The sequence below is a fragment of the Sceloporus undulatus genome, chromosome 2 (assembly GCF_019175285.1).
Source record: "Sceloporus undulatus isolate JIND9_A2432 ecotype Alabama chromosome 2, SceUnd_v1.1, whole genome shotgun sequence".
NCBI lineage: Eukaryota > Metazoa > Chordata > Lepidosauria > Squamata > Phrynosomatidae > Sceloporus > Sceloporus undulatus.
The window spans coordinates 128,976,231-128,990,145 of record NC_056523.1 but is presented as its reverse complement, the minus strand read 5'-3'; the positions used below and the strand labels follow the sequence as shown (position 1 = coordinate 128,990,145).

Genomic DNA, 13,915 nt, shown 5'->3' with positions numbered 1-13,915 from the left:
CTGGACCAAAGCTAACAGAATGAATTTCAACACTGAGAAATGTAAGGTACTGCACTTAGGGTGGAAAAATGAAATGAACAGATGAAAATGAAATGAACAGGATGGGGGACACCTGGCTGAATGAAACTACGTGTGAAAGGGATCTGGGAGTCCAAGTAGACCACAAATTGCTTATGAGTCAACAGTGCGATGCGGCAGCTAACAAGGCCAATGTGATTTTAGGCTGCATCAATAAAAGTATATAGTGTCTAGATCAAGAGAAGTAATAGTGCCACTTTTTTCTGCTCTGCTAAGGCCCCACCTGGAATATTGTGTCCAGTTCTGGGCACCACTATTCAAAAAGGACATTGAGAAAGTGGAGGAGGGCCCTCCAAAGGAGGGCGACCAAAATGGTGAAAGGTCTAGAAAGCATGTCCTATGAGGAACGACTTAGGGAGCTGGGGATGTTTAGCCTGGAGAAGAGAAGGGCAAGGGGTGAAATGAGCTAACTTGTTTTCTTCTGCTCCAGAGACTAGGACCCTGAGCAATGGATGCAAGCTACAGAAGAAGAGATTCCACTTCGACATTAGGAGGAACTTCCTGACAGTAAGGACTGTTCGACAGTGGAACAAACTCCCTTGGAGTGTAGTGGACTCTCCTTCTTTAGAGGTCTTTAAACAGAGGCTGGATGGCCATCTGTCGGGGCTGCTTTGATTGAAATTTCCTGCATGGCAGGGGGTTGGACTGGATGGCCTTTGCGGTCTCTTCCAACTCTATGATTCTATCACAAAAGTTCCCATAGCCATGAAGAGTCCAAAAAATTAGGCTGTTATGTTATGTTCACAATATAGTTAGAAAAGATAGTATAGTGGATTCATGGTATCCGCTGGGGTTTGGTTCCTGGACACCCCCCCTCCAGTAGATACCAAAATGTTTGGTTACTCAAATCTCATTATATGCAGTGACATAGTAAAATTAAGTCCCTTATATAAAATAGCAAAATCAAGGTTTGCTTTTTGGAACGTATATATTTTGGGAATATTTTCAAGCTGTGGATAGGTGAATCTGTCCATAAAGAATCCATGAATATGGAGGACCAAAAGTACTTTCCAACCTACTACCTTGTTTTTTCTTTACCGTGTCTCATTTTGCATCCTTATCTGGCCAATATTTTTGCCAGACTAGATTCTTTCTCCCAACAAGATACCAATCTTTGCACTACACTCCAAGTTGGCTGGAGAGGAGTTGTTACTGTTAGGATTTATTTATTAAAAAGCGGATCCTCTTGAAGTAATTAAGTATATTCCTAACTTGAAAACACAGTTAAGATCGAACACACCTTCGTAGAAAGTGTCATAGGGCCTGAACAGACAGGTCAAAATAAAGCTGCTTTGAGCCATTTTTGAGGTATACTGTTTAAATGATGCATGTGTCCTAAGAGGCTGGAAGCTGCGCCAAAGCCACACTCCAATCCTAAGGTCTGAAGCACAGCTTTGGCATGGTCTCTGGCCTCTTAGGACGTATGCATAATTTAAATAACATATCTCCAAAGTGACTGAAACAGCTTTATTTTGGCCTGTCTGTTCAGGCCCATAGATTCATTTTATGATATGATTTTGATATGATCCTTGGATAAGTCAGGGGTAAAACTTAGGGGCATGATCAAAGGATCTAAAGGATGAAGCCAAGTAAAACAGTGCCAAACCCTCCCCCCCCCATACAAACCCAGCAGGCATATTTTTGTTCATACTAGCTTTGGGCTGGATGGATGAGAGGTGGCTCAGTTGCCTCCAGGAGAAATTACACTCTTGGCTTTCATCTAAAATTTCTAGACTTATACATGAGAATATACAGTAAGTATCTTTCAGTAACACTTTCAGTAATGCTAAAAAGGCTTGCCTGTAGCTACAGCGCGCCCGCGCCATACGCGGGCGTGCCATACGCGGCCTTGAGCATACGCGCTCAAGCCGCGGGGCGCGCACAAGGCGGAAGGGGCAACGCGTCCCATTCAATTGAATGGGCACGCGCGCCCGTTGCGCCCCGTGCGCTCCCGTGCCGCCGTGCACGAGCCCCATTGTTTCCAATGGGGCTCGAGCATAGGCAGAATTCGCCTTACACGGCGGGATCTGGAACAGATCCCCAGCGTAAGGCGAGGACGGACTGTACTTTTGGGTAATAAGCACTCAGCTGCTAATATGGTGATATTGATCATGGTTTTTGAATTAGATTTCATTAAGCCGAATATGTTTTGTGCTTTCAACATGGCAGATAAAATGAAAGAAACACTCCATAATGTAAAATGGGAACATTTCTTGATATTACCATGCATAGGGCTTAAGTGGTTTTCAAAATGGATCAATCTCATTTAATCACAGTTTGTGAATGCAAGTTGAGGTGGTGAAAACATTTCATAAGTCATTACTGTATTGTCATATCTCGAAGAGAAAATGTGGTTAATCACAGAGACTAGTGTCACATGACTTGGGTTTTGTTTCAGAAATCATTCTTGCTGATTGTTTTAGGGCTTGAAAGCCTTAATGTGTGGGCCATGGTCTAGGGAAGGGTCTGGTTGACTAATCTGTGTTACTTGGGAAATGTTATAGGAATGAACCAGTGAAACAATGCATAAGCTGCTGTTTGTTAAGTAGAGGCACAACCCTTGATTAGAACCCCCCAACATCTTTTATATTTGGGCACATTGCTAAGCCTTTTAATTAGTTAAATCTGCTCCTATAATCAAAAGCTATCTGCACACTCCACTGTGCTGTGACGGTTTCAAAGATTTAAGTGATTAACTTGGCAAAAGCTGTGGGTGGCTAATTGGATAAGCTTTAATCTTCACACTGCCAAAATGAAACAGAGGAAGATCAGACGAAGGAGGAAGCTGGGCTCGGTTGGGTGGGAAGGGAGCTACCAAACATGTCAAATATATATATTTTTAATAGTAGCAGGTCACTTGTCACAACCAGCACTACAAGCCATTCCTGGGGTGCGCGCTCTCTCTCTTTCTCTCTCTCTCTGCATGCTTATTTATATTTATATTGATCTTTTCCCTGTATTTTGAAAGGCTTTATCTCATTTCAGAAACAGTAAGTGCAAATACTGGAACATGGGATTTGGCTAGGAAAACATGTCTTAGGGAAGGTGTGTTAGGAGTCCATCCTTGTTTTAAAGATTTGCAGTTTGGGGAGATGGAAAATACCACAAATAATACACAATTTGTGCTGCTTGGACTTCTGTTGCTCCATATTTCTGGCATTCTTGTGAAATATAGTTCTTTTATATTAGAGGGTTGGACTGAATGGCCCTTATGGTCTCTTCCAACTCTACGATTCTATGAAACATTTGATGAATGTGGAGAGAAGGGTACTGTGTGATCAATCCAGTATTCTTTTGCCATGGCACCCTCTTCCTAAATGTAAACTAAAGTAATACTGCAGTAATGTGATAAGTGAAAGAGAATCTGCCTAATACTGTATGTGACAGATCCAGTATATCTGAAGGAGTTGTAGTGGTGCAAGTTCCAGTTTAACTATTAGACCTACCATATATACTCAACTATAAGTTGATGTCATATATAAGTCGAGGGTATGGTTTGGGGCCAAAATTATGGATTTTGATATGACCTGTGAATAAGTCGAGGGTAAAACTTATTAGGCACATACATTGAAGGATGTAAAGGATGAAGTAAAGGAAAACAGTTCCAAAGAACTTACAAAATTCCAGCAGGCATAAATGTTAGTGCATATACTAAAGGCTGGATGGATGAGAGAATAGAAGGGGGTCAGTGTTTCTAGGGCAGATTAAACTCTTGCCTTTCACCAGATATATATATGGGTTAAAATGCAGTACTTACATTGACCCGTGGATAAGTCGAATCAAATTATTTGGATCAATTTTTAAACCTAAATTTCTAGACTTATACATGTGTATATACAGTATATATTATAGAGATGTATGGTTTCTGGAAATTTTGAAGCTATGGGGGAGGGGAACCCCCCAGAAACCTTTAGAAAAATTGAGGGGGGGGGAAAGTGATAGTAGCAACCATTCTATGTTGAAAGTCTCTTTGTCACTTTGAGAGCATAAAATATATTCTGTATAATTAGGCCTGGCATAAATTGTCATGTTCAGTGAAATAAAAGTACAATTTATAACAAAAAATATTACATATTGAATTTTTTTCTTTTAATTTTTATTTTTTGTTACAAATGGAGCTGCACAGAGTGCTGAACTGTAGGGAACCTCTTAGTTTTTTTCAGTTTACAAGCAGTCAAAAACAATAGAAACAGAAGAAACAATCAACTTTAGAAAAATGCATAAAATTATTTTGCCTCCTCAGGTTCTCTATGTGATTGTGTAGATCATGAAAAACTTTGGATTGCTCTGAAAGAAATGGGTGTACCACAACTTTTGATTGCCAAGATGCATAACCTCTACTCAGGATAAGAGGCTACTGTTAGGATAGAATGACAAGGAACTGAATGGATTGCAGTTGGCACAGGAGTCAGACAGGGTTGCATTTTATCACCCTCTCTGTTTGAGTTGTGGGCTGAACATATCATATGTAAAGCAGGATGAGACTCAAAAGGAAGGAGGTATGAAAACTGGAGGAAGGAACATCAACAATTTAAGATACTCAAGTTACACCATACCATAGTAGAAAACAGCAAAGATTTGGAATGGTCACTGAAGAAAATCAAGGAAGAAAGTGTGAAGGCAGGTTTACAGTTGAACATTTTTTTTAAAAAAATGACCACAGATGATTTACATAACTTTAAAGCAGACAACAACAAATGGTGATCTTAATAATTACTTAGAAGAAAGCTCTCATCAAGGCAGTAGAGCTCATACTCAGCTGATGGTGGGTAAGAGTTCATTTCTTTGATTTAGCAACCCTGCAAGAAGTACACAAGGATTCATATTTTCATCTGTGTCATTCATTTTACTTATTTTAAAATATTTATATACCTTTTGTCATGTATAATAAATGCAGTATGCAGTAAGACTGCAGTGTATTTGTTTAAAATCACAACTGTATATTGCAGTCAGTAGGCCATAAATTGGGAAGAACAAATGGTGCATAAATCACTTAGGGATGAAGGGAATATATTCATTGTCAACAGTGAGGTAGAGCTGAATGTCATCAACTTACTTTTCACATCCTGATCCAGATCTCCTACTTAAAAACTCCTGCCAGTAATTTCATACAGATGCCAAACAGCACTGGAGGCAAGGTGGTCTCTTGTGGCATTCCCTGGTCAGATCACCAGGAACCTGAAAAATCAGTCAATGCTACTTGCTGCACACCTCCAGTCTTCTCTCAGCAAGCAAACAAGCTGACTATCCATCAGGGGGACAATGACCAATTCAGTCCCCAAGCCAACAATAATAATAATCACAACTATTACGTTTATTTATAACACCCTTTTCACCAAGAGTGGAACATCAGACATACATAATCAAGAATGAAACAATAAAACATAACACTATAACATACTAAAAATAAAATCCCCACCAGTTGCTAGCAGACCCGAATCCAGACTTGAAATGGGTCTAGAAAATTCATTTGCTGCCACAGTGTTTGAAGTGGGACTCTTGCCCGTCTCTTGACTCACCTCCATGGGAGATGTGGGAATGAAAACAATAGAATAGTTGCCCAGTGCTCTGGATACAGAATGGATAACTTCTGGAGTGTCCACACAGTTGACTCTTTAAGGGCAGCAGCGTCTTTAAAACTAGTGTGTTAGTTTTATATTGGTTTATGTTCAAGTTGAGAAAACATTTCACTGATGGGATCTATTGTGCTTTTTGCCAGTAGCATGAGCCAGAGGCTGGTGCAAAAGACTCATGCATGGGATTCAAGACGGCTGAGCTCAAGGTTGAATTTTGAGTATCAGAACTGAAGGGAGCTCACAGTCCTTTCACAAGTGATTCCACTCTTAGTTACCCCAAGCTTTTTTTAATTTTATTTTTACCAGTCTATACTTAAATTGTAGAACATGGTCTCTTCTCAGATAGCAAGGCAGAAAACAAGCATTCTGCTAATTTTGATGTGATACAGAATCTCTTGGATGTCTGATTCTTCTAGCAATGTGGAGGTGGATGGTTTCTAGATACGCTGGACTCCAAAAGCCAGTTTCCACCTTTGTTCCTTGGTTATGATAGCATTGATATTATTATTTTTACATTTTTTTAGGTCTAGCCTAATGGCAGGCGGTGTTAGACAAGGTATAACAAATCCATGGCTTGTGGAGGAGCCTGAGGAAACAAGAGGGCTTGGCTTTCACGAGATCCAACAGCAGCAAAAGCGAATTATAGAAGGTAGGTCTTCATACTATGCTATAGCCTATGCATAGACCTCTTATCCCATACTTCCAGTGTTGACAGCATGCTTCTATTCCAGTGGCCAGTTTTTTTTAAAATCATTAAGTCCTTTTCTTTCTTTTTTGTGAGTGTATGTTCTCCTTAAACATGTCGCAATAGAGTAGCAATGTTTGTCTGTTGCTACAGAAACAAAAACGTATCCTATGGCATCATAAATATTATCATTAGTTATAGCATGACCTTTTTTGCATGGTTTTGTAATCTGTCAGATGCATCAAGTGTACATGCTTCATACATATGTGTAATACATGATCTACACATGGTGTATGTTGACTTCAATGTCTACAATCCCAGCCTCAACTGTGTGTGTGTGTGTGTGTGTGTGTGTGTGTGTGTGTGTGTGTGTATGTGTGTGTGTGTGTGTGTGACAGAGAGAGAGGGGGGAGAGAGAGAGAGCAGACATACATCTGAAATTCTAGAGAACACTTCAGACATTGGATGAAGTGGATTGTACTCCACTTCATCCAATGTTATTCTAAATCTGCTTGTCAAAAATTGGGAAAGTTACCTTCTGGCTTACAGCAACCGTAATGCTTCAGGCCAGTGGTTATGCTGGCCAGGGGAATGTGGAAGTTGTAGGCTAAACAGTAACTTTGCTAAGGTCCTCATTGTGTCCACTCTTACCTGAAATCATAATGTACATTTACCCAGGAATGGTGGCTTGGTCTGTTGTATCAGTATGAACTTACAGCAGGCCATCACAACTTCAGCAGTACTTGAAAATGGAATTGTCAAGCAACTGGCAGGCAGAAATATATAGCTAGAGGTGGAATGCACTTGGCTTGATGGTCCACTGGTCATATAGGCCTCAGCTATAGCTAGTTTTGGTTGTTGTGTGCATTTAAGTCATTTCTAACTTATGGCAACCCTAATAGGAACCTATTATAGGGTTTTCAGGGTCTGAGAGTATGTGACTCACCTGAGGTCACTAAGTGGGTTTCTATGGCTGCGTGGGGAATTGAACCCTGATCTCCAGAGTTGTGGTTCACTGTTCAAACCACTAAACCACGCTGTCTCACAACTATACTAGTCCGTCTTGTAATAGTAACCAATCTCCCTTTTCCTTCTAATCCTTTCCTGTCCTCTTGTATTGCTGCTTTTTACCATATTGGGTGTTTTTGAATTGATCCCAGTTTTATGTCACTGGTTTTAAAAAATCCTTTTCATCAGGGTAGTTTATAGCCATGGAAGTGCTCTTCTATGTACCATCCATAATTATTGTGTAGTGCTTGATGTGTCATCTTCATATGAAATGATATTTGGATCCTTAATGCTCCAAACACAGGTTTCTCCATAAATATTTTGTGATGCTTCAGAGCTTGTCTAAAAACCTCATGGATATGTTGCCTTTCAAAGTTTTCATTTGTATGGGGAGGGTGTTAGTGATACCCTACACCCCTCTTGCTGGAATATGGGGTTTCATAGTTTCATATTTTGATATCTAGAGTCAGGCATGTTTTAGAGTTCATTGTGACCTTTGAAAGAGAAAGCTACACTGGTCTGAAGACATGTGGAAGACCTAGATAGAACTAAATAAAGGTTAAGTGGATTTGCTGATTATTTCATCCTCCTAGAGACTTTCTGCAGATCCACTTACAATAGGGGCTGAGTGAGTCCCTCACAAAGCAGTTAAAGACCATATTTTCTTCTCACTCTGTCCTGTGTTCCTGTTCACCCCTTCCTATCCAATCATCCAGGCGTTCTCTCAAATCCAATCAATGTTTTGTCACTCTGAAGTTAAAACCATCAGCCATTCCGGAATCCTACTGTTGATTCCCTGGAAGACCATCAGGTCTTTGTTACACTGCAAGATAACACCAAATACCCATCGAGTATAGGAAAACAGATATAAATATCAGTCACGGCTCTAGCCTCTTCTGTGCACTGGGGTTTTTCCTCACTCACTGTGTCTCCCTCAGACACAATCTGAACCCCTCTCCATCTTCAGGACTGGTAATTATCACCCTCTCGAATTCCTGATTTCTTGCTATCCAGCCTTTCAGAACTTTCTTTCTGTTAGCTCTGTATGATTCCCAAAGTTGCACTGGTTTTGTGTGTTTGTGTGCACTTTCGCACATTTCTAAATAAAACTTTTTATTCATCAAAATGGGAGTCTCTCTGATGTTAGTACTGGTGTATTTAGGTAGGAAGATCCCCTTAAGTTACCTACCTTGTGCAGGCCTCTTTTTGAGCTAATAAATTTCCCCCAAATACCAAGGTGACACTGTCACTTTTGGGTATTGGTGTGGCAAAAGACATTTGCAAAGAGATATACTGAGCTTTCAGTCAGCCTTTAGTCTCTTGCCCACTTTGCTTTAACTGTGATTGGCACATGATTTTTTTCCTTTTGGATTAATAAAGCCTTTCTCCTTTTTTTGCAAATACCATACACATTAGCTGCTTTAATAACTTTGGGGAAGAAAAGCAATAACCCTGCATTTTTGAGTAAGAAAGGTCCTGTTCAAAAGAGATTTGTGTACAATTGATGTGTAATTCAGTGCCACTTGGGGACCAAGGGTGTGGTAATGCTCTTGTACTCTACAATAGGTAGTATTTTGTGAGGCAAAAGAGAGACTTGTATTGTGGCTAGTCTTGCTATAGCTGCCTTTGCCAAGAGCTGGATTATCTCTCCTATGAACACTACATTTGCACGCAACTTGAGAAACTCTTTGGATTTCTTGGTGCTTGCATCACCTTTTTGTTTCTTAAACATGTTAAACCTTTCTTGGAAAATCAAGAAGGCTTAATCTGGGGACTGTATGAGTGTGCCAGAGAACCCAGTGCTCTTAGTATTGAGGACCAGCTGCACACCCAGTTCCTGAAAGATTTGGGATTTTGGCTTAAATTCAGAAGTTACTAAGCACTGTAATTTACCTTGACTATTTTATTATCATGTCCTTGATGGGGTGTTCTCAGGTAAGTACATCTTAACATTTTGAGTATTGGTGTTCATATTTTGCATTTGTAGTTCATAGATCTATGTTGCAGTAAATCAGAACTTTGATTGAATTTCTTTGTTTCAATGCAGAACAAGATGCTGGTCTTGATGCACTCTCTTCAATTCTGTCCCGGCAAAAACAAATGGGACAGGAAATCGGGAATGAGTTAGAGGAACAGAATGGTAAGGAGAAGAGGCAAAACAATGTTGAGAATGTGATAGTATGTTGCTGTTTTTAAAGTTATATCCTTCCCTTTTTCTCAGAATAGGAACTCAAGTTGGCTTGCAAATTAAAATAAATACAATATAGTTCTACCAAAAACAATAACATTAAAATGGGAATGGATTATCAGTAATATTAAAAACAATTTAGAACATGAAATCAAAAATAATGAAAAGCAGTTTAAAACAGTAGAGCACTATTAAAAGCCATTTATTTAAAAGTATTCAGTTCTCAAAACCCTATTGGGATAAGGAAGTCTTTGCCACTGATGGAAGGACAGCAAGGGTGCTTTGTAGCCTACTTGGGAAGAGAATTCCAAAACTTAGGAAAGCCACTGAAAAGTGGCTTTCTTCCTCACCAGAAATTTCCAGTTAGCCTGGCCCTAAACTGTCTAGGGCTTTATAAATCACAACCACCACTTTGAATTTTCTACAAAGGTTGGAAATGCACGGCCATCCTTTGGGAAACATGATATTAAAACTACAAGAAGGTGCTATTTACTAAAAGCCTTTAGTTCTTCTTTTCTCTCTCTCTCTTCTGTATCTTTGTACTTTGTCAGTACATGGAATGTTTAACTTCCCTCAATGATGCTAATGCTAAAAGCCTGACTTAATTATTTAATTTAACAGAGATATTGTATAAGTTAATTTGGCCTGGGGAACCAGGGCAGCAATAGTTTTTCTTCTTCTGCAGCTGTGCAGCTACATCCTGCTTATGCCTGGGAGCTCCTTGTCCCCTCTGACACTAATTGGCCTGGGAGGGTGTCCCAGTGCCTTCAAGATAGGTTGGGCATGGGAGATGGCGGGGAGGGGGGCAGTATACCAGGAGTTACTGGTTTTCTCCACCTGCAACAATTGAAAAAGAGCATAAACTGGAATAATGAGATGTTATGTCAACATATGTCACCAACAGGATTTAGGACCATTTTGTGTTAGAAAATCTCTACTGTGTCTACTCTTTATATCATTTGATAAAGTAAACCCATCATACTGATGAGGATTATCAAATGTGGGGGAGGGCAAGGAGGACTTGAGGCAAAACTTCTCTCAGAAGCGTGAAAGTAATACCCACATTTTTACTGGAGCTCTTTCTCTTCCTCCAAAAACAGAGGTTACAAAAATAATATTTATTTACAGCAGAAACTATGGTACCATTATAGAATAGATATAATTTAAGAAGGCAGTGGGGAGGGGGAGACAGGTAGGTACGTGGCAAGTGTGTACATTTGTCCTCACTTGCCCTTCTCAGAGAAGCTTTACTTCAGAAGAAGATATCTGTGTGTGTATGTGCCTTCAAGTTGCTTGTCAATTACAGGAGCTCCATGAATTTCATAGGGTTTTCCTAGGCAGGGTATATTGAACAGCTGGATTTGCCAGTTCTTTACTCTGAATTGTAGCCTACAAAACCTGGAATTCATTGAAGATCTCACATCTAAGTAGTAACCAGGACTGACCCTGCTTAGTTTCCAAGATCAGATAGGATTTGGTGCCTTTAAGACAGTGATGGCGAACCTATGGCATGTGTGCCAGAAGTGGCACTCAGAGCTCTCTCTGTGGGCACATGTGCCGTCGCCCCAGCACAGAGTTTGCCAGAGTTTGTTACTAGAAAGCCAAAGGGATATGGCACTTTGCAATAAATAAGTGGGTTTTGGGTTGCAGTTTGGGCACTCGGCCCCTAAAAGGTTCACCATCACTGCTTTAAGGTATTTAGGCCAGAAGAAAGCAAAATCCTTGCTTATCCTTATCATGGCCACTAGGTTGCAGCATAAGACAGCAAAAGTTCCTTTTCTTGGCTTTCCTCTGTCTCTGCATGTGGGAACTATCTCCTAATCCCTTCCAGGACAGGGAAGCTCCTCTTCTGAGTACAGGGAACCACTAATATTCCCTTCTAGCTTTTTTTTCCTGCCCCCACGCAGAGCAGGACCTGAAAAATACTTTTAAAAACTAATTAATTAATTATAGTTATAAACCTCTTCCATTTAGTTAGTTCTTTTTATAGATAGGATATTAACATTTAGCTTCCCTTTGTCAAAGGTAACTAAAAACATTTGAATGCTACAAGTTGTTGGTCTGCAGTACAAAATAATCTTTCCTCCCATCCAGCCTTAGCATCCCCAAAGAACACAAAACAGCAGCACAAGGCAGTACTTGGACAGTATGATTGTTCTTCTCTATTAGAGAACACATTCCTGTAACTGTGACTTTAAACGTTAGTTGGACTGTAAAATCATTGTTTATTACATTCAGTTGTAAGGTAGTCCTATCTTCCTTACTGGAAGAAGGAAATGGTTACAAGAAACTTGTAACTATGTACTTTCAGGTTTTGCCACCCCTCCATTTATCTGTGGACACTATTTGACCTTTCCTAGCAGATGAATAGTTGGGAAGGGACAAATAGTGTCCTTTTGTGGAACTGTATAACAGAGCTTTTAGCTATTTTTACTTCTTGTTTGTTGTTTAAATCATCACATCTATGTGTTTTGATCAGAGCTGATATGTATCCGAATGACCAGAAAAGTCACTAATCTGAATTTTAAAAATCGATAACCTACTAGTTAATGTAAAACCATGAGTCTCTTAATTGCCATGGCCTGAGATCAGAGTTAGAATTATAACCTGGATGAGTCCCCAGAAATTCAACCACATTGTGGCCAGGAGCCTATGAAACTTGAATCACAATTATTGTAGATACCTTCACTCTGACCTCCAAACACCTGTGGAGTCAGGTACCTTGCACTCGTTTGCCTCTGTTCAGCAGCACCAAGAAGCACCAAAGAGAGGCAATGGAATGGAAAAGTCTTGACCGTTAACATTTTACCTTCTGAGTGGAAGAGACAGACTGCCTTGTGTGGTGTGCCCCTACAGTGAAGGGATTAAAACTTCAATGGGCTGTTCAAAAAAGTATATGTGGGAAGGGGAGTCCTCTTACCAAGTAGGCTAGTGGAGAAGGCATAGATCATTCTATATATCCCTTTTCCTTCAGCTTGTTTGGTTTTTATTCTGCCTGTGAATGAGGAGGCTTGCCATTCTCCTGCAGTGTGTGGACAGGGAAATGGAAGATACACCTATTGTCAGCAGGAAAGTACAGCAGGCTGGCAGACAAGGAATGGTACAATCCACTCCTCTTCTTTCAGGCTGTTTTCATGCTGGCTGCCTGAGGTAAGGCACTTTGCTTTCTTATAGACAGAACATAAATCAAATAGGATGGAAGGTAAAGAACAGAATAGTTGTCTTCCATCACTGTGCTTATTTACCTGTCTAGAATTCCCTGTCGATTATAATGATCAAGCAAGTAAAAAACAAAACAAAATTCAGTTTAAAAGACAGAAATAATTCTTGTCCTACGTTTTTACTGGGATTGATTTAATATTGCATAAATTTAATTTGTAGAATCTGAAGAACCATACCTGATTTGTCCTTCTGAACCTTTCTGAGGGATGTACTTTAAATTGAACATGCAGTATCCCTCACTTATTTGTTCAGATGACCCAATGAGAGAAAATCTATAACTTTCCCAGCTTTTTCATTTCTTCTACTATGGCATGGCAAAGCTAGAACTTTGAAATGCTGCCAGCTGTATGAACTCTGCAAAGATTTGATCTATCTGGTGTCTTCCTTGAGAGGGCTGGATGAGTTTAGAGTACTTGAGGAGGCAGTCATCCTTGCTCATTTAATGAATCTTTTTGCCTTTTTTATGGAACAGCTTCTTTAGTGCTAAAGTTCCATAGTTTGTTTACACTCCATATATCCAAGAGATCATTTTATAGTTGCTTTTCTGTTTATCACACTCCCTGCCCTGTCTTTCCTGGATTTCTGAGGTATTAACTAAGCCTGGCAAATATATTCACAAAAGTCAACACGCCTGCTTGACCACCCATTGCTGGGCTTATTCATTTTTAGAATGACAGAGTGAGATCAGCCTTCAAAATACATTTGCAAAAAGTTACTGTAATCTGCACCTTTCCTGGCTGGCCAGACATGAACTTGGAATATGTTATTTTAAACAATTCTTGATTCCAAGACCTTTGAAAACACTGATTTTTTTTAAAAAAAGTAAAAAAAAGTATACATTTATGAAATAAAATTTGTAACCAAAAGAAATATGCAAAAGAATCAGTTACCAAAAAAACAGAAAATGTGTTGGATTTTTTAAAAAGATAATTTTAGTGCAAATCTGCAGCGCTATATAAATAAAGCTTAATAATAATGATAATAATAATAAAGGAATACATGTGGAAAAGTCATGGCATCAGTTACAGATAAGACTGTTAATTGCTTGTTCCCTTCCACAGATTTTTAAAAATTTTTATTTTATTAAATTTTTAAAAGACAGTCAATACAAATACAATACACATAGCACATACATTACACACATATAATTCAGACAAA

The 13,915-nt window shown here is 39.5% G+C and overlaps 1 protein-coding gene across 5 annotated transcripts in view; it reads left to right on the top strand.

The window, feature by feature from the left end:
- STX8 (syntaxin 8) overlaps positions 1-13,915 on the top strand; it is a 119,299-nt gene that overhangs the window by 19,265 nt on the left and 86,119 nt on the right. For 3 of the 5 annotated variants that reach the window (XM_042451113.1, XM_042451111.1, XM_042451112.1), the window contains exons 5-6: positions 6,179-6,303; positions 9,395-9,487. In XM_042451113.1, the coding sequence (XP_042307047.1) occupies positions 6,179-6,303; positions 9,395-9,487 (218 nt within the window). Of the gene's footprint in view, positions 1-6,178; positions 6,304-9,394; positions 9,488-12,509; positions 12,686-13,915 lie in introns of all 5 variants that reach the window. The other 2 variants (XM_042451110.1, XM_042451114.1) reach the window with 1 other exon arrangement.